This window comes from Solanum stenotomum, chromosome 3, assembly GCF_019186545.1.
Source record: "Solanum stenotomum isolate F172 chromosome 3, ASM1918654v1, whole genome shotgun sequence".
NCBI classification, from domain to species: Eukaryota; Viridiplantae; Streptophyta; class Magnoliopsida; order Solanales; family Solanaceae; genus Solanum; species Solanum stenotomum.
In genome coordinates, this window is record NC_064284.1 from 14,468,178 (window position 1) to 14,492,546 (window position 24,369).

General features: G+C 33.1%; 2 protein-coding genes across 2 annotated transcripts in view; one reads left to right on the forward strand and one right to left on the reverse strand.

The window, feature by feature from the left end:
- LOC125858713 (kunitz-type serine protease inhibitor DrTI-like) overlaps positions 1–2,961 on the forward strand; it is a 5,571-nt gene extending 2,610 nt beyond the window's left edge. The window contains exons 2-3 of the mRNA XM_049538530.1: positions 1,841–2,020; positions 2,389–2,961. Of these exons, the coding sequence (XP_049394487.1) occupies positions 1,841–2,020; positions 2,389–2,808 (600 nt within the window). The 3' untranslated portion in view covers positions 2,809–2,961. The remainder of the gene's footprint in view (positions 1–1,840; positions 2,021–2,388) is intronic.
- A 4,991-nt stretch (positions 2,962–7,952) lies between these two features.
- LOC125858644 (cysteine protease inhibitor 1-like) overlaps positions 7,953–24,369 on the reverse strand; it is a 41,862-nt gene continuing 25,445 nt past the window's right edge. The window contains exon 2 of the mRNA XM_049538477.1: positions 7,953–8,302. Coding sequence (XP_049394434.1) covers positions 8,200–8,302 — 103 coding nt within the window. The 3' untranslated portion in view covers positions 7,953–8,199. The remainder of the gene's footprint in view (positions 8,303–24,369) is intronic.

The window sequence follows — 24,369 nt, forward strand, 5'->3', positions numbered from 1 at the left end:
ATAGAAAGTCTCACACATTGATAAAACACACGAGAGATGTTGGGTATATAAGTAAGCATGTTTTTACCAACTAACTAGTGACACATTTTAAAGTTGTGCGGGTCTAGGTCCAAAGCGGACAATATCACTAGCGGGATAGGCTGTTACAAATGGTATCAGAGCTACTCTTATGTCAGCCTTGTCGGTGTGAGCCAGAGTTTAACTAATTTTAGGAAAATCTAGGTAAGGTGGAACAAACTTCAGTGTTGAGTCTAGGTGAATCCCACGTACTATCCCAGAAATTTTTTGAGCTAAGACTTGAACCATCCTTCGTAGTGAGTAAATTTTTACCAAGGAATTTAAAATTTTCCTAAGTGTTAAGGTCACTAGATATAGCACCTTGAGTTCCAAAAAGAATTCCTAGGTTCCTTTAAGTTTTGGATCAACTTCAAATGACCATAACTTTTAGCAAAGGATGAGTTAGGTGTCCTAAAAGATATCAAATGAAAGGTCTTTGAATTATCTTTCCAACGCCACTGAATTTGCTAAGTTTAGAGCTCGAATGAGTGAGATATGCTCTTTTGAAGTCAGGCTGTCCAGTTAAGGAAAGTCACCCAAAAATAGGAGAGGTGTTTTATTCTAAATGCGAATTTCACCCAATTAAGGGTCTAAACTAATTAATTTGAGTTGAAAAGAATAAAATTCTTGGACAAAGACTTATCTTAAAGAAGAATCTTGAAAAAGATTGAATGAATCTTGAATGGAGTCTTCTATTTTGATTTTTCCATAGGATTTTGCCTTAGGTTTTGAGAGAGAAGAGAATGATGGATTAAAAAATAAAAATCTGATTGTTTTGAGCTTTTTATTAGTCAAGAAATTCGTTTAGAATTTTCTTGGAAGTAAAATACAAAAACGAGCCTTTTGAATATTTTTCCGTCGGCTAATTCGTAACAGCACTGTATTGGGTTACTAAATGGTCACAACTTTTTAGATGATTCCTTAATGGTTTTTAGCATAGACTAGTGGAAAATAGTAGGTCTTATACCCTAGCAAAGTATAGGACAGTTCTGGCAGCGTGGGTGAGACGTTGTATCATCACATAACTCATAGTGATGTTGTCGATTAGAGAAACTTCTACAGAAATATTTTTTTATTCTTATATACATAGAGTTATATTGTATTGTTATATATAAACTGAGTTATTATTGTATTCTTCCATACATTGAGTTGTTATCTATTGTTTTAAAAGCTTTCCATATATTGCATCTTTTATTGTTGTTTTATATTGAGTTGAGTACCTTTGAGTTGAGTATCTTATTCTCGACTTGAGTTTAGTTGAGTGAGTTGAGAAGAGGTAGATATGTTTCTTTTTTTTCAAGTTCAAGCTTATGTTTATACTTTAGAATTTCCCTTACATGCTCGTACATTAATTATCATGTGCTGAACCATTTGGCCTGCATCGTTTCATGATGCAGATACAATAGGGGTTCCGTTGAGGTCATGGGATATTCCAATCAACTTTGGTGAGCCTTCTTATATTCCGGAGGACTCCACTTTTATTTTGCAGCTAGTAGTTTGAGATGTCGTGGGTCTTCTCCTGATATTCTTCTGTAACAATAGAGGCTTCATAGATGGACAATAGAGTTTGAGAAGTTTGTTTCATTTATCTTATTAAATGTTTTAAAGACTTGAGTTGCCTATTATTAGCTAGTTGAATATTCTATTTATATTCAGAGTAAATCATTTGACTTAAAGTTTTGTATTTGAGTTTCATGAATTTTATTCAGTTTTTAAGCTTTTGTATGCTTGAGTTAGTCTTCCGCTTGTAGTTAGCCATGATGAGGGTTCGCTTGGGGACTAGTGTTCATGCACTAGTGCTAGTCCTAACCCAGTGTTGCAGGTGGTGCGTGACATTAATGGTGAAATTCTCAGATCAGACACCAGGTACTTTATCGTGTCAGTAATACGAGGAGCCGGGGGTGGCGGAGTACTGCGAGGCCCCGTAATTAATGGAGACACTAACTTCGTGTGTCCCTCCCAGGTTGTTAAACTATATGACCATCTAATTTAAAAAGTTGTTTAAACTGTTAAAGTTAAATTTTACTTTATATTTATATATTTCCTTTTTTTTTAAAAAAAAAAAAAGTTTGTTTCAAAAAAGAGATATTTTTTTTCTACTTACAAGTTAAAATTAAGTGTAGTACATAATGTACCCTAGAAGACATACCTCAACTCCTCAAGCTAACTAATTAGGTGATGCATGAATTCCCAAGACAAATATGGATCTAATATCCAAATATGTTGAAGAAGGGCTGGACATCTGAAGGATGAACAATATAACAGTACTGGTTCTACATCTAATAAACAAAAAGCAATATAGTTGATTATATTGTCGATTTTTTGCTACAGGTGGTGCAGTCCAAGCTAGATTCGAACAGAGGTATGTCAGTGTATTTCAAACCAAAGGCACCCGAACAAGTAGAAATCATTGAATCGAGTGATGTTAACATTGAGTTTTATCTTGACAATCCAACTATTTGTAAGAACAATGTGTGGGAAGTGGAAGATTTCCCAGGACAGGATAAACCAATGTACTTGTCAACGAACGGGGAAGCAGGAAGTACTATGAATGTGGCCTCATGGTTTCAGATTAAAGAAGTTGATGGTTTCACTTATAAGTTGGTGTTTTGTCCTTATGGAGAGCACATCTGCACTGACATTGGCATAGACCATGCTTACGGACAAAGACGATTGGCCATAAGAACAGACAATACCTTCCATGTTGTCTTCATTAAGGATCCTTTCATCGGAATTAAATCAATTATATAATTTCGTTTCGACCAAATAATATCTATCGATTTCTAGATCCTTTCCACTGTATGTCATGTCGTGTTTTTATGTATTGTCCAAATAAAGCTACGCATGTGTAGCCTCTGTCATTGTAAAAGTGTTGCTATTTTAATGTATGTGTGCCTCGTTTTAGTTTGTTTTTGTTCCTTCTCGACTCAAAATATATAGTAATACATTAAAAATGTACTTGAGCGGTTGGCCGTCCAAGTCCAGCACTTGAGAGAGTAGGAAGACATCAATTAAATCATATTATCCATCATAAAATGTGAGTAGGTAATTCACGAGTATCGTATCCACTAATTGCACTCCTTAATAAATGTAAAGGTGTAGGAACCTCTAAAAATATACATATTAAATTATTAAATATTTTCTAATTTTTTTCACGTTTGATTTGCTTAAATGTTTGGAAAATATTTTTCAAATGAACTTATTTTCCTCTTATTTAAGAAAAAAATGACTTTCATACTTAAAGTAGGTGGAAAGAATCAAAAAAATTAAGCAAAATTTTTTTCAAAACTTTCCTTAAACATCACACCTGAAATGAGTTCAGGATCCAACTTCTGATCCCACTCCAACCTTGACCCGAGACCCAAATTTTGACTTCTTGACCTCGATTCAAGACCACTTATTTTTCAAAAAAAAAAATTAAAAAAAAATTCAACAATAATAGGGAAATATAGTATTTCATACCAAACACACCCTAAATGGAGAAAAAGAACAAGAAAAATATCTTGTAATTGAAGTACGTATTTCTCTATATAATAAGAGGCTATAGATAATATTGACACCCATATTATTCATTAAAGTTACCCATTTTTATCCATATTAAGTATAAACCAAATTAAATATTTTATCCAATATTTCTTTGTCAAATATGTTAGTAATTTATAAGAAAAAGAGAGAGTTTAGAGGTAAACATCGTTTGGGGGNCCTTCTACAAAAGAGATTTTTGGGTATGGTGGAGAAGACGAAACCCCCTCCCTCCCCCTCTCCTAGGGATGGTGTGGGAAAACTAATTTATTTTAGAACATTATTTTAATTTATTTATTAAATAAACTTTAAAATATTTTTTTTACATAAAATACCATGTGTAATCATTTAACTAGATGTTTGTCACATCATCAAACAAATGTATCAAACTCTTATAACACTCTTTTTGGATCATTGTTACCCATTGTATTGTATTGTATCGTTACTATACCTATAATGTTTGTTTTGATTGTTACTTAAAATGTATTGTATTGTATTGTTAAATTTCGTTGTTATGTAACAATGAAAACCCCTATATATGCTATGAAACAACCGATTTGATGTGTTCCCATTGTTACTTAATTTCTTTTTCCAATTATATTTTTATATAATATTTCAAAATACTATTTTACCCTTTACCTTATATTATTTAATTCTAGTCAAATCTCCTACCTAGAATAATTAAGAATATTTTAGTAAATTTATAAATTACAATATAGTACGATACAATCAAATCAAACAATACAGTCTAGCCAAACATTATATTTACCATACAATACAATACAGTAGAGTACAATATAATATAATACATTATGAAACAATTGATAACAATGATCCAAACAAAGTGTTAAAGGTTTTTATTGGTTGTAAAAAAGGTTACAAAATAATACAACAAAATCCTATACCAATCCGTTTATTCGAATCCTAAATAGGACCACCAATATAAAAATATCTCTTTCATATTGATTATTGTATTTATTGCTCCATGTCTTATTGGCCCAAGTGATACTAATGTAATTGTCCCTAACTAAAACATGCCAATGAAGTAGGATTTTAAAAAAAACGTAGTTGTCATGCATGCAAATCAATTGCTACGTATCCTTTTATTATTTTTGTAGCGATGAAGAATTCAAGGCTAGATTTGAGGGGACTGGCTCCTCTCCAGTAGGTGATCGGTCCAGTTCCTCCAGGACACTCTTAATATTTAATATATGTCATATAAATATTTAATGGGTCAGATTTATTTGGTTAACTAAAAGAGGTTAATCATAGTTGATATATCTCTCACTTCAATTCTGTGTTAGAATCATTTCCTTCTGTACTATAATTTATTTTTTCAAATTCTTTTGTAGCAAATTAGCAATTGATTTGTAGGTTTTTGTAGTGTTGATATTTGAGACTTTAAATTCATTTTACTTTTAATTATTGATAATTTTCTAATTGATGCCTTCACTCTCTGACAAAGTTTAATTGAAATTTTCCAAGACTACTCAATCGATGTTTTTATCTTTTCTTATCAAAAAACGTAGTTTCAGTTTTCATATGTTTTTTTAAAAAAGAAAAAAAGCATCTTTCTCTGTAACTTTTACAGAACGATTTGGGCAATAAGTCCTGGGTCTTTTTAAATCTGGCTTTTTTGAAACCCCTTCTCCGTAACTCATTTTCATTTATTATGTTGGATTATTTAACATCTGTATATCAAAATTTTCAATATTAAACTTAGTCAAAGAGAAGGAATATACTGAAATGGTGGAAGAGGAAAAATTAAATATGATGAAGAAGAAAATATCGAAAGGCATTCTTCAACACATGAAGAATGAAAAGAGTAGCAGTAAGTAATGCAAAGAAATTGAATGAAATGGTAGAAAAAAAATTAAAAAATATATACTGCAGTGAAAGATTTGAACCAGGAAGTTGATGATTATTCCGAAAGATTTGGAAATTGAGAGAAAAAATTTTAGTTTTTTTTTTTGAAGTAATGCGAGCAAAAAAATGTTAACTATGATAAACTCTTTTAGTCAATCAAACAAATCTGATCCGTTAGATTATTTGTATGACACATATCAAAATATTAAAAGAATAATGGACGAACGGATTCCTTAATAAAATAAGGATAAACTACATAACTACACATACATCACTACCATATATACTATATTTACCTCTAGTTTAAAATAATTACATATATTACTATTTTTAATACTTATATCATATATTTTAAAATTTTTAAAAATTTAATCAGATACACTAATCCCTTAAATAAGGAATTGAATATTTGTCTACTCCTTAATTAATCCTTAATTAAGGGTCCATATCCCTTAACAAGTCAAATCATCTTCTTCTTTTTTCACATATGCCGTTTCCTCCGTTAGCCCATCCCTCCTTCTTCCTTAATTCATCTTTTCCCTCTTTCTTCCTTCATACTCTCAATGTTTGCATGTTCAAATCAACATTATACATATAGGTTTGTTTAGATTATTTTATTATTCTCATGTATTTTGATTTTGTATCTGAGTTAGAGTTCATAATGTTCTCTTTCTTCCTTCATACTCTCAATGTTTGCATGTTCAAATCAACATTATACATATAGGTTTGTTTAGATTATTTTATTATTCTCATGTATTTTGATTTTGTATCTGAGTTAGAGTTCATAATGTTCTGAAGTTCAATTTTATAGAATTTTACAAATTAGGTTTTATATTTTTTGAATTTGTTGTTTCTCGTACATTTTAATGGTTGAACATTCTCAAAATCGGATGATTCTCGTCAATGATACTACACATTAACAATACTATACTAAATCAAAACAACTTTTATTTGCTCATTTTTACTCATCAATTTCTCATTGTAGGGACTGACTCTTCATCCACCAACATTCAAGTCAAGAATGGATCTAAGTATAGGAATGACTCAATCAAGATGAAGAATTACGCCAAGCTTTAATTAAGAGAAAAAAATATACCATTAGATGCACATCAAGTGCAACAATGTTGGATACACATCAGGTGTACATGTATCTAGTTAACAGTTCATGTATCTGAGTTAATAATATATGCATCTATGAGAACAAATTTCAGATCCTTAAAGAAAGGAAGAATTTTGAATTTTTTAACTTTTTTTTGGATTAATGATAAGACAAATACTCCACAGTTGTGATTTGTTCCTAAATTCGTGTGTTTCAATTACATTTCATATTTAGATACACATAATTATATGTGCGTTTACTATGTATCCGATATACATGATTTTGAATATAATGTATGAAATTGATAGTTGATACATCGAATTAATAATAGATACATATAAAAGATACATGAAATTAAAATTAGATCATATAAATAGATACATGAAATTAATATTATATCATATAAATAGATACATGAAATTAATACTAGACACATATAACATATACACAAAATTAATATTAGATACTTCTATGATACATGTGAATGTACTTGTATGATACTCATGTATCTAAGTGTTTAGTTTGTTGGATACATCATATATTAATAATAGATACATCAAATTAATGGATTTTATTATTTTAAGAGTAATAAAATGAAATTAATCAAATTGCATGACCGAGATATACATGTTTTTGTCTTTTATTAATAATATTAACGTATTTATTATTTCAAATAATAATAAAATGAAATTAATTAAACATAAATACACTCCTTGATTTCCGCCTTATATTAAGGAAATCAGTTACAACCTATTAATTTAAACAAATAAAATATGTATCTCGATTTTAAATTCGGCAGATACATGTATCTCACGGATTTAAACTCATGTATCCTAAGTATGAAATATGGTAGATGAAGTAATATCTAAAACTATTGGGAATCTAAGTAATTAGGACCTAAACTAGTGGGATTTATGTAGTTTTCCCATAAAATAATATATCCTCCATGCCCTAAGGAGTAGGGATATTTGAAAATTGTTATACAAATAAATTTCTACAACAATAAACAATGAGACTTCAATTCAATATACAATAAAATTCAGTACTCCTAGTCAAACCAACATATAATACACATTGCATTCATTACAATAGTCTTTCTTGAGCTTTTTTTTATTATTATTTTAGATTCCCCCCTTAAACCTAATTTAAGTCTACTGGGCATGACGACTAATCAAAATTAATATGCAATTGATTAACACATCTTATCCATGAAATTCACATCAGGTAAACTAATCAATAACAATGTATATTACAATTTCGACTTAGTCGTGGCTCCGCAGACTAGCTGAATACTAATGTGGTGACGGTACCGGATGGGATTATCCATAAGTAATACGTAGCACTTATTAATTAAAACTTGTTTGAATCAGATTTGATTGTTGAATCAATTGTTTGGAAGCAGAAATTGATAAATAAAGGACCTAGCTATTTTATTCATCATAAGCATTAATATTACATGGAAGCATGATCCACATTATTTTAGAAAGCTAGCTAGGTTATAATAAGCATAGATAATTAACTAACTATGCATCATTCTTGTTTACTTTGGTGAAGCCAAATGGATAAGGCTTGTTATTGAGAGCCAGACGGGCGTATCCCTTATTTTCGTATAGTCCGACATCTGCACAATCAAATTGGCATGTTGGACAAATATATTAACTAGGACAATACCTTAACTTGTAAGAATGAGGTATCCCTTTCTCATATTTCTCAATCTTGAAGCAGTTCTCTATGTTATTAGGTCCTGGAAATCCTAAGGTACCACCAGTTATAACAAACCTAAGTGGTGAATGCGTCGGCCCTACGATGGAATAACCAACTTTCCAAACAGTTTCGTTAAAAGATGACTTAGTTGAAGAAGAAGAAGTTGAGAACTTTATACTAACATCTTGGTTTTCAGAAACGAAATGACTTCCAAATTTCATAGTATAAAACAACACAGGTGTGTTGTTATCAAATTCACCAGAACTGTCCTGCACAATGCCATTTGGGCATTTGGTGTTTCCAAGATTAGCTAAGTATAGGGAATACTGATAATGGAGTACTCCTCGTCTATCTTGAGTGGTTCGCCCTCCATGTCCAGCACAGCATGGGATACATCATTCCCATTATTAGAAAATTCATGAGAAAAGGCAACCAAACTTGAAACCAACAGGAAACTCAATATATTACTAATACACTTCTTCATCTTTAATTTGTTTGTGTGTTTTACTTGCTATGACTCTATCTCCAATTTATAGAGCTGCTAAGGGCATTTTTGACAAACAAAAAATGACCTTTTATTTTAGGTTATAATCACCTAAAGAAAATAAGTACATAACATTTTTTTTTTTAACAAATAAATAATGATCACCCCCCNTCAATGTCTGAGACATATAATAATAATTACTATATAACTTTCTAAAATTAGTATAAAGACTTTCCATTTTAACAAATAATAATTAAAAGGCAAGGTTGGCATATTCTAGGACGAGAGGTGGTCATATAATTTTCTGTTCATTACCTAAAAGTTCACTAAAATGTTTGAAGTTTGGCCTTATTAATTATTAGTATAATTTACATAATTACAACTTGTAAACTTTAAAATACAATTTTTACCCATCTCAACATATAATTATTAGTATAATTTATATAAATCTCATAGTGCCAATAGTTAATTACATTATTTTCCTACACTTTTCTAAATTAAAAGAATCCCTTAAAATTTATAAATTTCGGATACATGACTAGACTTCCGTATACATCACTGGACTTCCTGATACATTAGTAGACAACTAGATACATAGGGGAGGGATGAGAGGGGATAAGACATCCAAATACATAAGGGAGAGATGTATCTGAGAGGGGATAGGACATCCAGATACATACGGGAGCGGTGTATCCAAGAGGGGAGGGATGTATTCGAGAGGGAAGGGATGTACCAGCAAGGGGGATAGGGATGTATCAGCGAGAGGGGAGTGATGTATCCAAGATGAGATTTTTGAAATTTTTTCAAATGGTAGGAAATTTTAGAGATTATGGTAAAATAAGATGTGTATTTAGGTATGTAATCATTTAAAATTTATTAAATATGAATTTATAAAATGATTCGGATTATATTAAATTCATGAATATATTAGTCCAAATAAATTATGGATTAATATAATTGGGCTAATTATTCAAGTCCAATAAAAGTCAAAATTAATTGATTTAGGCTACAATAGATGAGCCCAATTTGCTAAGTCCAATGTCATCTTATCCTAGAGGCCCATTCTTTTAGTGCCACATGGCATGCCAAGTCAAACAAGAAGCCAATAGGATCATGACATGTGTCAAAGATGACAAGCCTGCTCCATAAAGCCCATATGACATGTCACTTGAATCTGATTAGCCGAAGGGAATTTTGTTCCAATCGCAACCCCTCTATTCTAAAACTATAAATACAGGTCCTCATAATTCAGAAAAGAGACAGAAAATTCTAAACAAGAAGCTAGAGAAAATTTGTGGTACAAACGCCATAAAATTCTCTATAAAGCTACAAGTTATTTCAAGCATTCAAGTTCAAGAACGATCAAGATCAAGACCATTGGATTCAAGAACAAGCTCGAAGCCCTTGAATTCAAGTAAAAGTCAAGATCAAGATAAAGTTCAAGTTTAAGTTCAAGATCAAGTTCAAGATCAAGCTCAAGAGCCCTTGAATTTATATTTGAAAAGGTGAATTCAGAGGAATCATAGAGATTGTAACACTCGCACTTGAAATAATAAATACGATTGTTGCGATATTTTTCCGTTCTTGATTATTGTTTTCTCGACACGAATTTTATTGTCTACAAATTTTGGCACGCCCAGTGGGACAATCTCTACCTCTCATCTCACTTTTTCAAGCATCAAAGAATATCAAGATGACTTCCATGAAGAACAACTCTCGATCAGCTGCCTCTAAGTCCACTAGCTCCAAGTTCTCTACTGAAGTTGAAGGCATTCTTGGTGTTACCTTTGGAAGTTTCGGAGCTGTTACGAGAAGCAAGGCTGCTACGCTAGGACAACAAACACTTTAAGTGTCATCCGCATCAACTCCTGTTTTTGGGTCTTCGACTCCAAAAGGAGCAAGTTCCTCCACAAATGCTTTAGAAAGAGGAAGCAGTGTTGCTGAAAAGATCAAGAAGACATTGGCTCTACTTGAGCAATCTGGTTCAAAGAACTCTACCACGAGGGAGAACTATGATTCAACTAATGAATCATCTCCACATGCATCGCCTAACGTGAGTCCGCTGAAGATTAACTTATGTGACAATCCATGTTACTCTCCTACATCTCTAATGATCATGCAAACGATGGTGACTGCTACTTCCTCTCCTGAGGAACAACTCGCAAATCTGACGAAGTTGGTTAAAGGATTGACAAAACATGTACAACACTAAGAGTCTCGAATTGATAAGTTGATAGATAGAATGGAAAGACTTTTAAATGGAGAAGCGAGTCAAGCGCTTGGAAAGGGTGCTGAAGTTCAAGAGATCAGAGATCCTACGAAGAAAACACCGATTGTTAATGAGATGCCAATTTCTTTTGAAGGAATGATCCCACTCGATCTCTTGAAGGAGTTTATTGAAGGCACTATCAAAGATAAGTATGAAGTCTCTACCAAGTCTTCTCATATGTATGCTAAGCCATACACTGCTATAATTGATAACTTCAAAATGCGTGTTGGTTATCAACCTCCCAATTTTCAACAATTTGAGGGTAATGGAAATCTAAAATAACAAGTTGCGCACTTTTTAGGACATGTAATAATGTTGGAACATATAGAGACCATCTTGTCAAACAGTTTGTCCGCTCTCTAAAAATAAATGCCTTTGATTGGTACATGGATCTCGAGCCTAATTCTATTGATAATTGGGAGCAACTAGAGCATGAGTTTCTCAATCACTTTTATAACACAAGGCGTACGGTGAGCATGGTAGAACTCATGAATACTTACCAAAGGAAGAGTGAACCAGTTATAGATTTCATAGATCGATGGAGGAATGCGAGCCTAAATTGCAAAGACAGGCTTAGTGAAGCTTTTGCAATCGAAATGTGTATCCAAGAAATGCACTGAGAGCTTCTTTACATCTAGCAAAGAGTAAAATCGAAATTCTTCGAAGATCTAGCTACTCGCGGTCATGATATGGAGTTGAGCATGTCCTCTGTTGGAAAATATATGACTTTTTTCCATGATCCTCGCAAAGGAAGAGACAAGCATGAACCCAAGAGATAGAACAAATTTGTTCCCAGAAGTGACAACAAAGAATCCATGAATGTTAATGTATCGCCTACGAAGTTTACTATGAAGGAGGGCGTGAAGCAAAATGTGAGAACAACTTTCCAAGAAAGTATGGATCAAAAGCTGACACTAAGGGAAATGCAAGGAAAAAAGTATCCCTTCTTGGACTCTAACGTTTCTGAGATTTTTGATGAGTTGCTCGAGTTAAACTCATTGAGTTTCCAAAAATGAAGCGACCTGATGAAGCTGGAAAAACTGATGACCCAAATTATTGCAAGTATCACAAACTTGTGAGTCATCCTCTTGAAAAATGTTGTCTTCAAAGATAGAGTAATGCGGTTGGTTAACGAAAAAAAGATTGTCCTTGATGATGAGAAGGCTAGTTCTAACCAAATCTCTATCACATTTGGCTTGCTCGATCCGATCCAAATATATATCTCTGAAAAGCATGAAAAAAAGTTATTGGAGCAAGACAAATCTCAAGTCGATATAGATGGTGGTGAAGGTTGGATTCTTATGACTAAGTGAAGCGTAACAAGTCAAGCTTTCGAAAGGAATCATTTGAGCAACCAATTAGAATGAAGATGGTAAAGAAACCAGTGAAGCAAAAATCAATCAAGCGCCTAAAAAGGGCAAAGGTAGAAGTGCATCACTACCAAAAACCCCGACGTCTTGTTACTCTAGAGGAATTTTTATCAAGTTCGTTCGACATAAAGTCTACTCAAGACAATATCGAGGCATCATGTTTCAATGTTTCTAAAGCAGAAACAACAAAAGGTGCCTCCTACTGACAAAGAAGGAACAACGAGTGAATCCTCACCAAAAGTGTCTCCTAGTTACTATGAAAAGGCAACAAGGGAAATCTCGTTAATGATGTCTCCCTCACCTTCTGAAAAACCTATTAAACCTTCTTTCCAAGAAGTACATGCATGTGATACAAAAATCACATTTACGGATAATGATATTCTATTTGGTGAAACACTACACAATCGTCCTTTGTATATGGTGGGTTACGTGCTAGAAAAGAAGATAAATATAATCTTAATNAAGGTGCCTCCTACTGACAAAGAAGGAACAACAAGTGAATCCTCACCAAAAGTGTCTCCTAGTTACTATGAAAAGGCAACAAGGGAGATCTCGTTAATGATGTCTCCCTCACCTTCTGAAAAACCTATTAAACCTTCTTCCCAAGAAGTACATGCATGTGATACAAAAATCACATTTACGGATAATGATATTCTATTTGGTGAAACACTACACAATCGTCCTTTGTATATGGTGGGTTACGTGCTAGAAAAGAAGATAAATATAATCTTAATAGATAAAGGATTTGTAGTCAACATTCTGCTTATTCACACATTGAAGGAACTTGGCATAACGACTGGAGAACTTAGTGAAAGTTGTTTGTTGATACAAGGATTTAATCAAAGGGGCAGAGGTCCATAGGCTCTATTAAATTAGAGATCACATGGAAGATTTACGATCAAGCGCATGGATGCATGTGATCGACGCAAAGACATCATACAATATATTACTTGGCATGCCTTGGGTACATGAGAATAAAATTGTCTCATCTTCTTACTATCAATGTTTGAAGTATCTTGAAGGCGGGATTGAAAGGAAGATAGTTGCAGATGATAATCTTTTCACCGAAGTTGAGACACACTTTGCTGATGCGAAATTCTATTTAAAAAGTTATGTTGTTAAAAGGGTCAAATCTAATAATGTCAAACCGATCATGTCCGATAAAATCATAAGCAAAAGAATCGATGTGGCTGTTGGAAAGGTAAAATTTGACACTAAAGAACTTTGTCCCATTCTTAATGAAGGGAAGATCATGTCTTCGAAGAAGAAGCTGACTTCTAGAGTTTGCTATGTTTCGAAAGTGAATAAAGAAGAAGGTCAATCATCTAACCTTCTAGAAAATGTATTGAAAGGGCTAACTCTTTCTATCAGACGGATTGATGCAATAAACTTGTCTTCAAAGCTGCCAAAAAAGTCAATCGCTCAAAATCAAGTGCGAAATGTGGCGCTTCCTACAACACGCACAAGAGAAGGTTTTGATCCCAAGGCTTACAAGTTATTTGTGAAGGTTGGATACAAACCTGATGAGCCATCAACGTTAGGGAAACTTCCATCAGAAGAGACAACTAGGCAAGCACATGAAGGCCTAGGTTATAGCTAACCGTCGCCAATTCGCATTTCCATAAGAAGGGCAAGCAATAACCATATAAATTTTGAAGATGATGTCACTACTCCCAAAAAAAAAGCCCTCCGTCTTTGATCAACTTGGAGAATCGACTGCAAGAACTTCTGTGTTTGAGAGGTTAGGTCCATTGAAGAAAAATAAGAATCTGAGAAGTTATTTAAAAGTTACAACGCTTGCTTCACATTTGATTCGAAAGGATTTCAAAAGTTTGATTCCTTTTAGAATGAGGCGACGAGTGGAACTTGTGGTTTCGTGTAAACAGGAACTCAAGGCAAAAGCTCACACTGTGGTTTACACCATAAAGCGCGAGGAAGATAAAGAAAGTGTAGGCTCCTCAAATCATGTTATATTCCAGAATGAGTACGATTCTTTGTCTCAAATAAAGATTAATGAAGAGTTAGAATATATTGTCTGGTGTTGCCATATATCTGTCAATGACAATGATCCTTTAGAAGAGGAAGATGTTGGAGATGCTCCACCAGAACTTGAAGAAGGAGTAAAGACCACAATAGATCCTTTGAAGGAAGTTAACCTTGGCACTGATGAAGACCCAAGGACAACTTACTTGAGTGCCTTTCTAGAAGTTGATGAAGAAATCGTTTATATGAATATACTCAAAGAATATGGGGATGTCTTCACTTGGAGTTATAAAGAAATGACTGGATTGAATCCTAAAGAAGCGGTCCATCAGTTAGCAGTCAAAAATGGTTCTCGTCCTGTTAAGCAGGCTCACAGACACTTTAGGCCAGACTTGGTTCCGTTGATAGAAAATGAAGTTAACAAACTCATTGAGGCAGGCTTTATTCGTGAGGCCAAATATCATACATGGATTTCAAATATTGTTCTCGTGAGGAAGAAAAATGGTCAAATTTGAGTATGTGTTAACTTTAGAGATCTCAATAATACATGCCCTAAAGATGAGTTTCATCTTCCCATGCCGGAGCTAATGATTGATGCCACCACTGGTTATGAGACGACGTCGTTCATGGACGGTTCTTCTGGCTATAATCAAATTCGCATGGCACCAAAGGATGAAGAACTCACCGCATTTTGCACACCTAAGGGTATTTATTGCTACAAAGTAATGTCATTTGGTTTAAAAAATGTTGGTGCCATATATCAAAGGGCTATGCAAAATATATTTGATGACTTGCTTCATAAAAATGTTGAATGTTATGTTGATGACTAGGTGGTAAAGTCGAGAAAGAGGGGTGATCATTTGAAAGACTTAAGAATGGTGTTTGAGTTGCTCCGAAGATATTAACTTAGGATGAATCCATTGAAATGTGCATTTGGAGTTACTTCTGGCAAGTTCCTTAGCTTTATTATGAGATATCGAGGAATTAAAATTGATCAAGCCAAAGTTGATGCAATATCGAAGATGAATGAGCCTCGAAATATTCATGAGTTAAAAAGTCTCCAAGGAAAGTTAGCCTACTTGAGGAGATTCATCTCAAATCTAGCGGGAAGATGCCAACCATTTGGTCATCTCATGAAGAAAGGTACTCCTTTTAATTGGGACCAAACATGTAGTTCTGTCTTTAAAAGTATCAAATTGTATCTAGCAAAACCTCCAGTTTTGGCAGCCCCTATACCTAGAAAGCCATTGATACTCTACATTGCGGCACAATAGCTCAAGAGAATAGTGAAGACAAAGAAAACTCTTTTTATTACTTAAGTAGAACGATGACGCCGAATGAGCTGAAATATTCTTTAATTGAAAAGTTGTGCTTGGCACTTGTCTTCTCAATTCAAAAGATTGAAGCATTATTTTCAAGCTCATATTGTCCGCCTTATTTCTAGAGCAAATCCCATCAAGTTTGTTATGTCAAAACCTGTCCATAGTGACCGATTAGCAAGATGGTACCTCTAATTCCAACAGGTTGAGATTGTGTACATCCCTCAGAAAGTTGTGAAGGGACAAGCACTAGCGGATTTCATAGCAGACCATCTGATACCTGATGATTGAGAGTTAACTGATGAGCTTCCTGATGAAGATGCGATGTCTATTGAAATTCAACCTCCTTGGAAAATATACTTTAATGGGGCTGCACATCGTGGTGGAGCTGGCGCTGGCGTAGTGTTCATCACTTCACAAGAAGAAATTCTACCATTCTCCTTTACTTTAAAGCAATATTGTTCCAATAATGTCGCTGAATACCAAGCGTTGATACTTGGACTTGAGATGGTCGTCGACATGAAGCAATTACACTTACAAGTCTTTGGTGACTCTAAGTTGGTGATCAACCAACTCTTGGTTTTGAGGTGAAGAAGTCCGAATTACGTCCTTATCATGATTATGCTCAAAAGTTTATATGATGGCTTGGAGATGTAACCCTCCAACATGTGCGTAGAATGAAAAATATGAAAGTTGATACATTGGTTGCCCTAGCTTCAATGATAACCCTTCCTGATCAAACGCAAGTGACTATTTGTCAAAAATGGATAGTATCACCGCCAAAGGAGGAAGAATATATAGAAAATGAGCTTGAGCATCTCGTCGCCGTTTCTAAAGCCACAAAGGAAGATTAGAGACAACCCATTATTGACTAGATGTGTTATGGGATACTTCCAGAAAATCCAAGGAGAAGGACTAACATTCGTCGTCGTGCACATCGTTTCCTTTACTACAAGGACACATTATATAGAAGATCATTTGAGGGTGTACTATTACGATGTTTGGAAGAGGAAGAAACAATTCAAGCTTTACAAAAAGCACACTCAGGAGTATGTGGATCACATCAATCTGGACCGAAACTCCACTTTCACATAAAGATGATGGGGTATTATTGGCCAACCATGGTGAATGATTGCTTAGATTATGCTCGGAGGTGCAATGCTTGTCAATTTCATGTGAATTTCATATATCAGCCACCCGAATTATTGCACCCAACTATCGCATCTTGGCCATTTGACGCTTGGGGATTGGATGTTGTAGGATCGCTGCCAAAATCTTCTGGTGGACACTTGTATATCTTGGCTGCAACAGATTACTTCTCAAAATGGGCTGAAATTGTCGCTCTTAAAGAAGTGAAGAAAGAGAATGTTGCAAATTTTATCTGAGTGAATATTATATATCGTTTTTGCATCCCTCGCTACATAATAACAGACAATGGAAAGCCACTTGATAACAAATTAATGAACAAATTTTTTTATCTCTTTGGCTTCAAGCAACATAAATCTTCTATGTATCATGTTGCCGCCAATGGTCTTGCTAAAGCATTCAATAAGACTATATGCAACCTACTCAAGAAAGTTGTCTCCAAGTCTAAACAGGATTGGCATGAAAGAATGGAAGAAGTTTTGTGGGCATATAGGACAACATAACGCACACCAACCCAAACAACACCATATTCACTTGCTTTTGGAGTTGAAGCAGTCCTGCCACTCGAGCGTCAAATACCTTCCTTAAGACTTGTTATTCAAGAAGGGCTCACTGAAGAAGAAAATGCTCGACTGCGTCTTGCTGAGTTAGAAGCACTTGATGAAAAGAGGCTAGAAGCTCAACAAAATCTTGAATATTATCAAGCACGTCTATCTCGTGCTTTCAATAAGAAGGTTCGCTTGAGGTGCTTCCAAGTTGGAGACCAAGTTCTCACGGTAAGAAGACCCACCATTACTTCGCACAAGTCTGGGGGCAAATTTACCTGAAAGTGGGATGGACCGAATGTTGTACAAGAAGCATATTCACATGGTGCTTATAAGCTTGTTGATGCAGATGGCGTAAGGATCGTCCTATTAGTGCAAAATTCCTAAAGAGGTACTACCCTTGAAGTAAGATGATGCTCCTTAAGGTACGATCCTAAATTGCATGACACTCCTGGCCCGCAAGAGTATAAACTGTGCACGGCACAAAAAAAAATCACTCACTCCCCCAGAACTATGTTGTGACTTGATCCTCTTCACTGAGGTACATAGGCGCTTAGAATATATCATAAGTTCAGTTGCATGAGTGTCAAAAAATCAAATGTTCCCACTTGATCTGTCACATGACAGTCAAAGCGATAAGTATTTTGTTTTATCTTTTGTCTCATCAAACTTTAGACTTGAACGAAGTATTGATGGGTCAATGGAGGGGGCAAATCCTTATAAAATATGAGTTTCTTTAAAAGTACGCTTGAAGTCTTTAAATTTAGCCAAATATGCAAGTTGAAGTCTTTAAATTCTTCGAGTTTACAAGTTGAAGTATTCGAATCCTCTAAGTGTGCAAGTAAGACTTCAAGTATGTAAGTAGAAGTCTCCAAATCCTCCAAATGTGCACGTCGTTAAATTTCCATGCCTTAAGATGGACAAATTTGTCCCTTTGCACCTTAAGTTGGCTTTTTCACGGGTTTATCCTTAAAAGGATCTTTAAATTTCCATGCCTTAAGGTGGACAAATTTTTCCCTTTGTACCTTAAGTTGTTTATCCTTAAATGGATCATTAAATTTCTATGCCTCAAGGTGGACGAGATTTATCCTTTTGCACCTTAAGCTGGCCTCTTCACGAATTTATTCGTACATGGATTTTTTTTATGTCGTACACAGTTTATACTCTTGCGGGCCAGGAGTAACCAAAAAAATCGCCATGCCTTAAGGTGGACAAGATTTGTCCCTTTGCACCTTAAGCTGGCCTTTTCACGGGTTTATCCTTAAAAGGATCTTTAAATTTCCATGCCTTAAGGTGGACAAGATTTGTCCCTTTGCACCTTAAGCTGGCATTTTCGCGGATTTATCCTTAAAAAGATCTTATAAAGCCTCAAGTTGTTGATTTTCAAGGCGGAGACGTTAAACACATCCCTTCACACCTTATGCTTAAGTATTTGAGACCTTGTAAAGCCTTGAGAGTAGTATTTTTTTTCAAGACGGGGACGTTAAACACAGTATTTAGTAAAGCCTCAAGTTAGTGATCTTCAAGGCGGGGACGTTAAACACATCCCTTCACACCTTATGCTCAAGTATTCGAAATTTAGTAAAGCCTCAAGTAAAGTGATCTTCAAGGCGGGGACGTTAAACACAACCCTTTACACCTTATGCTTATTCAGGATCTTGTAAAGTCTTGAGAGTAGTATTTTTTTTCAAGGTGGGGACGTTAAACTAATCCTTTCATACCTTAAAATCAAATTCTTGTGTTACGATAACTCTCCATTTCATGGCTTCCAATATATATATATATCAATCCATTACCTGCAAAAGAAAAAAAAAAAGAGGACCACACGGAAAAAATGGAACGAAGTAACAAAAAAAAAAAAACACGTACCTTTATGCTCTCGTGTTGCACTTCGAAGGTCTGCGAAAGAAAGAGAAGCTCGTAATGGTTGATGTTGAGAATAGAAAAACATTAGCCTCTATTGATAGATGTTAATATGGGTTATGGCGGTGGAGGAATCCATATCCTATACCAATTGTAACTCTATTTTTTTAGATGTTAATACGGCACCGGAAGAATTCATATTTTATACCAATTATAATTCTTTTCAGCTTAAAATCCTAAGGAAGCATGGCAGTAGGAATTAATTAATAGATAAATAAATAAAAAGAAAAAAAAAACGGCAAAGCTATCCTTTTCGTGCTACAATTGGATTGCTGATTGGTAAAACAAACATCTAATTATCCTTTCTCCTAAATCTAATTGGCTAAGGATAATTGGAGGTTGGCAATATGATACTTAAATATCATTTCTATACTCCAATTACGCTGGAGTATATACCAATAAAATAATCTAAAATGCATGGTATATAATTATCGTGTAATTAATACTTCAAGTCTAGACTTCAAAAGATAAAATATTTTGACAAGACTTGAAGCAGGGGCATTTGTAATCATTTAAAATTTATTAAATATAAATTTATAAAATAATTCGGATTATATCAAATTCATGAATATATTAGCCCAAATAAATTATGGATTAATATAATTGGACTAATTATTCAAGTCCAATAAAAGTCAAAATTAATTGATGATTTGGGCTACAATAGATGAGCCCAATTTGCTAAGTCCAATGTCATCTTATCCTAGAGGCCCATTCTTTTAGTGCCACGTGGCAAATGACGTGGCATGCCAAGTCAAACAAGAAGCCAATAGGATCATGACATGTGTCAAAGATGACAAGCCCGCTCCATAAAGCACATATGACATGTCACTTAAATCTGATTGGCCGAAGGGAATTCTGTTCCAATCGCAACTCCTCTATTCTAAAACTATAAATAGGGGTCCTCATAATTCAGAAAAAAGACAGAAAATTCTAAACAAGAAGCTAGAGAAAATCCGTGGTACAAACGCCATAAAATTCTTTATAAAGCTACAAATTTAAGAATTCAAGCATTCAAGTTCAAGAACGATCAAGATTAAGACCATCGGATTCAAGAACAAGCTCGAAGCCCTTGAATTTAAGTAAAAGTCAAGATCAAGATAAAGATAAAGTTCAAGTTTAAGTTCAAGATCAAGCTCAAGAGCCCTTGAATTTATATTTGAAAGGCGAATTCAGAGGAATCATAGAAATTGTAACACTCGCACTTGAAATAATAAATACGATTATTGCGATCATTTTCCATTTTTTATTATTGTTTTCTTGACGCGAATTTTATTGTCTACAAGGTAATTTTTCCTAATTATAATACATTTTCGAACTTGGGTCTCGAGTTCCTTTGTATTTTGTTTATGATTAGGAGGCGGCTATTGGTATACTATAGGTCTAGGTTTTAAATTGTAAAATTTTTGCTCCATTTGTTTATTTTTTTTAAAAATAATTTACACTCTTGTTATTATTTGTTTTTTAAAAAAAAAAACTTTACAAACTTGTTTGCACTTTCTAAAAAAATTAATTGTAAAGTTAAAATGAGATTTTTTAAAAAAATTAATTCTTTTTTGATTTTATAAATTGACAAAAAATTTAAGATAACTATTTTTATAATATGATCAACTAATATTGAATGAATGACCAACATGAGTTGTGGTGTATAGTTTTGGGACTGCTCCATCCTTAATCAGAGGTCTCGAATTTGTGTCCGGGTATAAAGAAAGTCTTGTTAGGAATGCTACACCCAATGAACATTGCAGTGCGTAATTCAGATTTAGTCTCAAATTTTCCATTCTTATCATCAACTCTAGTTGCAGTTGCACTGTTGCAGGCCAATAATGGATATATTCTAATGTGCCGACGGGACCATTAGAGACTAGCCATAACTAAAACGTGTTAATGTAGTAGGATGGTTAGTTGAACAAATACTATATAGTAAATTTGATTTAAACTTGTTATAATTGAATCTATGAATAAATGATAAAGTGTTAAATCCTTTTATGAGATACTTGCAGTCCAAATTTAAAGAAATTCTAATTTTATGCATGTTTTCAATTAGTGTCCATTATGTAGATAAGTTTTCAATAAGTCTCAATAAAACCTCAAATCTGTTCAATTTATTCCAATTGAGACTCATGAGCATGACTAAAAAGAGGTGATATATTTCATACGATTAACTTAAAATAGAGCTAGTGGAAAGAAGGATGAAATCAAGAAGAACATTCATAAAAGAAGAAGAATAGGTATTCAATATCAAAGCTTGACAAAATAATGTATAAACTTATAACTATTAAGATGATTATTTAACTACATAAACAACTCTTATAATTTATTGTGTAAAAAATTCATCAATATATTTTTGCTTCAAAATTACTCCAAATCAACTTTTTATTCATAACTAAAATATGCCAATGAAGTTCCGATTAAAAAAAAGAAAAGTAGTTGTCATGCAAGCAAATCAATTGGCTAGATTTGAAAATTCCAAAACATCCCATAATAAAATATAATTATCCTTTTATCTATAGAGAAGTACGGAACATGATGTAAATTATTTGTTTTATCATCGAATTATTGACAATTTTAAAAATTATCACTTTATTTGACTAACTCAACTTAAATACACTTCGATTTGTCACATGGCATAAAAAATGGTCTCAAACTCTTGTAGGAGCGTGAAACTCTTAATAAAAAGTTGCGGAAAGTGTTAAAAACACCTTAAACTTGATGAGAATTTAGGGGTGTATTTCACTCATATGGCAAGATCACAAGTGTATTTAAGTTCAATTAATCAAGTAAATGGATACTTTTAAAGTTATTAATAATCTAGAGACGAAATTAATAATTCACATCAATTTTAGAAATATTTTCAATAGTTTTCTCTTTTGCCTATTCACAGCTTTTAAATTTGACTGCTCATAAACAATATCATGTATTCGTTTTAAATTCCTTCAACTTCACCGTCACTGGCATTGTGAAGTTGATAAATAATCAATAATTGCTCCTACAATGGACGAGTCCTAAATTACGTAAGTTGAAATGGAAGGAGTAAACAACATAAAGTCCAATACTAAAAAGGAAAAACTACCTAACTAGACATAATTTACTAGCATATATACTTAATTTACCTCCCCCCACAACCATCTTCCTTTCTTTCTTAATCCATTCAATACATGTTTGCATATTCCAAATTCAAAACTAAATCTTGATAATCACAAGTATACAAAGACGTAAATTACTTTTTTCATTATTTTAATGAATTTTGGTTTTACATATCATTCATTTATCTGAGATAGAGTTCATATTTCTCTAAAGATAGGTTTAAATTGTAAAAACTTTGCTCCATATTAGTTGTTTATTCTCTTAAAAAAATAATTTACCCTCTTATTATTATTTTTTTCTGAAAAAAATTTACAAATTTGTTTAACTTTTTTTAGAAAAATAATTGTAAGGTTAAAATGAGGGAAAAAAATTAATTCTCTTCTGATTTTATAAATTGACAAAAAATTTGAGATAATTATTTTGATAATATGATCAACTAATATTAAATTAATGACCAACATGGATTATGATGTAGTACTGGAACTGGTCCATCATTAATCAGAGGTCTCGAGTTTAAGCCCAAGATATGAAGAAAGTCTTATTGGAAGTGCTACCACTAATAAATTTTACAGTGCGCGATTCAGACTTAATCCCAAATTTTCCATTCTTATCATCAACTCTAATTGCAGTTGCACTGTTGCAGGCCAATAATGGATATATTTTAATGTGCCGACGGGACCATTAGAGACTAGACATAACTAAAACGTGTTCATGAAGTAGGATGATTAGTTGAACATATAATATATAGTAGTAGTAGGGTTAATGTACGACATCTCTTAAAATTTGGAGTAAATTTAATTTAGACTTGTTATAATTGAACATATATATGAATAAATGATAAAGTGTTAAATCCTATGAGATACTTTGAATCCAAATTTAAACAAATTCTAATTTATGTATATTTTTAATCAGTGTTTATTATGTAGATAAATTTTCAACAAGTCTCAATATAACCTCAAATATGTTCAATTAATTCCACTAGAGACTCATGAATATAACTAAGGCCTCATTTGTTTGTACTTAATGAGGGTCTGAATCTTAATCATTCAGATTTAACCCATTAAGTGCATTTGATTTTTAGGTCTGAATCTTAATCATTAAGATTCATTCCATTAAGTCCATTTGTTTCTTTTTTAAAAAAAACCTCTTAATGGGTCTTAATGAGTCTGAATGAATCAGATCTATAACAGAGTCTTAATACCATTCAGACTCTATTAAAATAAAAAGTGTTCTTTCGTAAAAAAATTCTCTTCTTCCTTGCTTCTCTTCCGGACAAGTTTCAGGTTTCTTCTTCTCCTTTTCCAACCAAATACCATTTTTTTTTCTTTTGAATAAGTAAGTTTTCATAATCTTTTACAAGTATTGATCTATATTTTTAATATATAGAATATTTTTGGGTGAATTGATATTTATGAAGAACTCTTCTTGTCACAATTCGTTTGTTGTCAAAACTTCTTTGGAAGAAAATATCATTGTTTCTTGGGAAAAAATTGTTTGAGAAAACAAATAAATCATCTTTTTTTCTGGGGTGAGTTCCAATCTTATTCTGAAACAATTTTTTGGAAGAAGTATTCTTGGTTTGGATTATAACTTTTATTGATATAGTGTTTAATTCCTAATTTTAAAAAAATATTATGCATGTCCAGCTATTGAAAACAAACAATCTTAATGATTTAGTGTTTAGACCTAGAAACTACATCTTAATATTCAGACAAGCATTCAGATTTTGACATTTTAATCTAAATGATAATCTTAATATTCAGATGTGCATTGAGATTCAAACCTCTTAATATTAATGAAAACAAATGAGGCCTAAAAGGAGGTGATATATTTCATGCGATTAATTCAAAATACGATGATGGAAAATGTTATAATAATTTGGCCTGAAAACTAGTGGAAAGAAGGATGAAATCAAGAAGAAGAATTTTTCAAATATTTGGGGGTGAATTTTTTTTAACATTTGAAATATTTTTCAAAATCATTAAAAAAAAAAAAAAA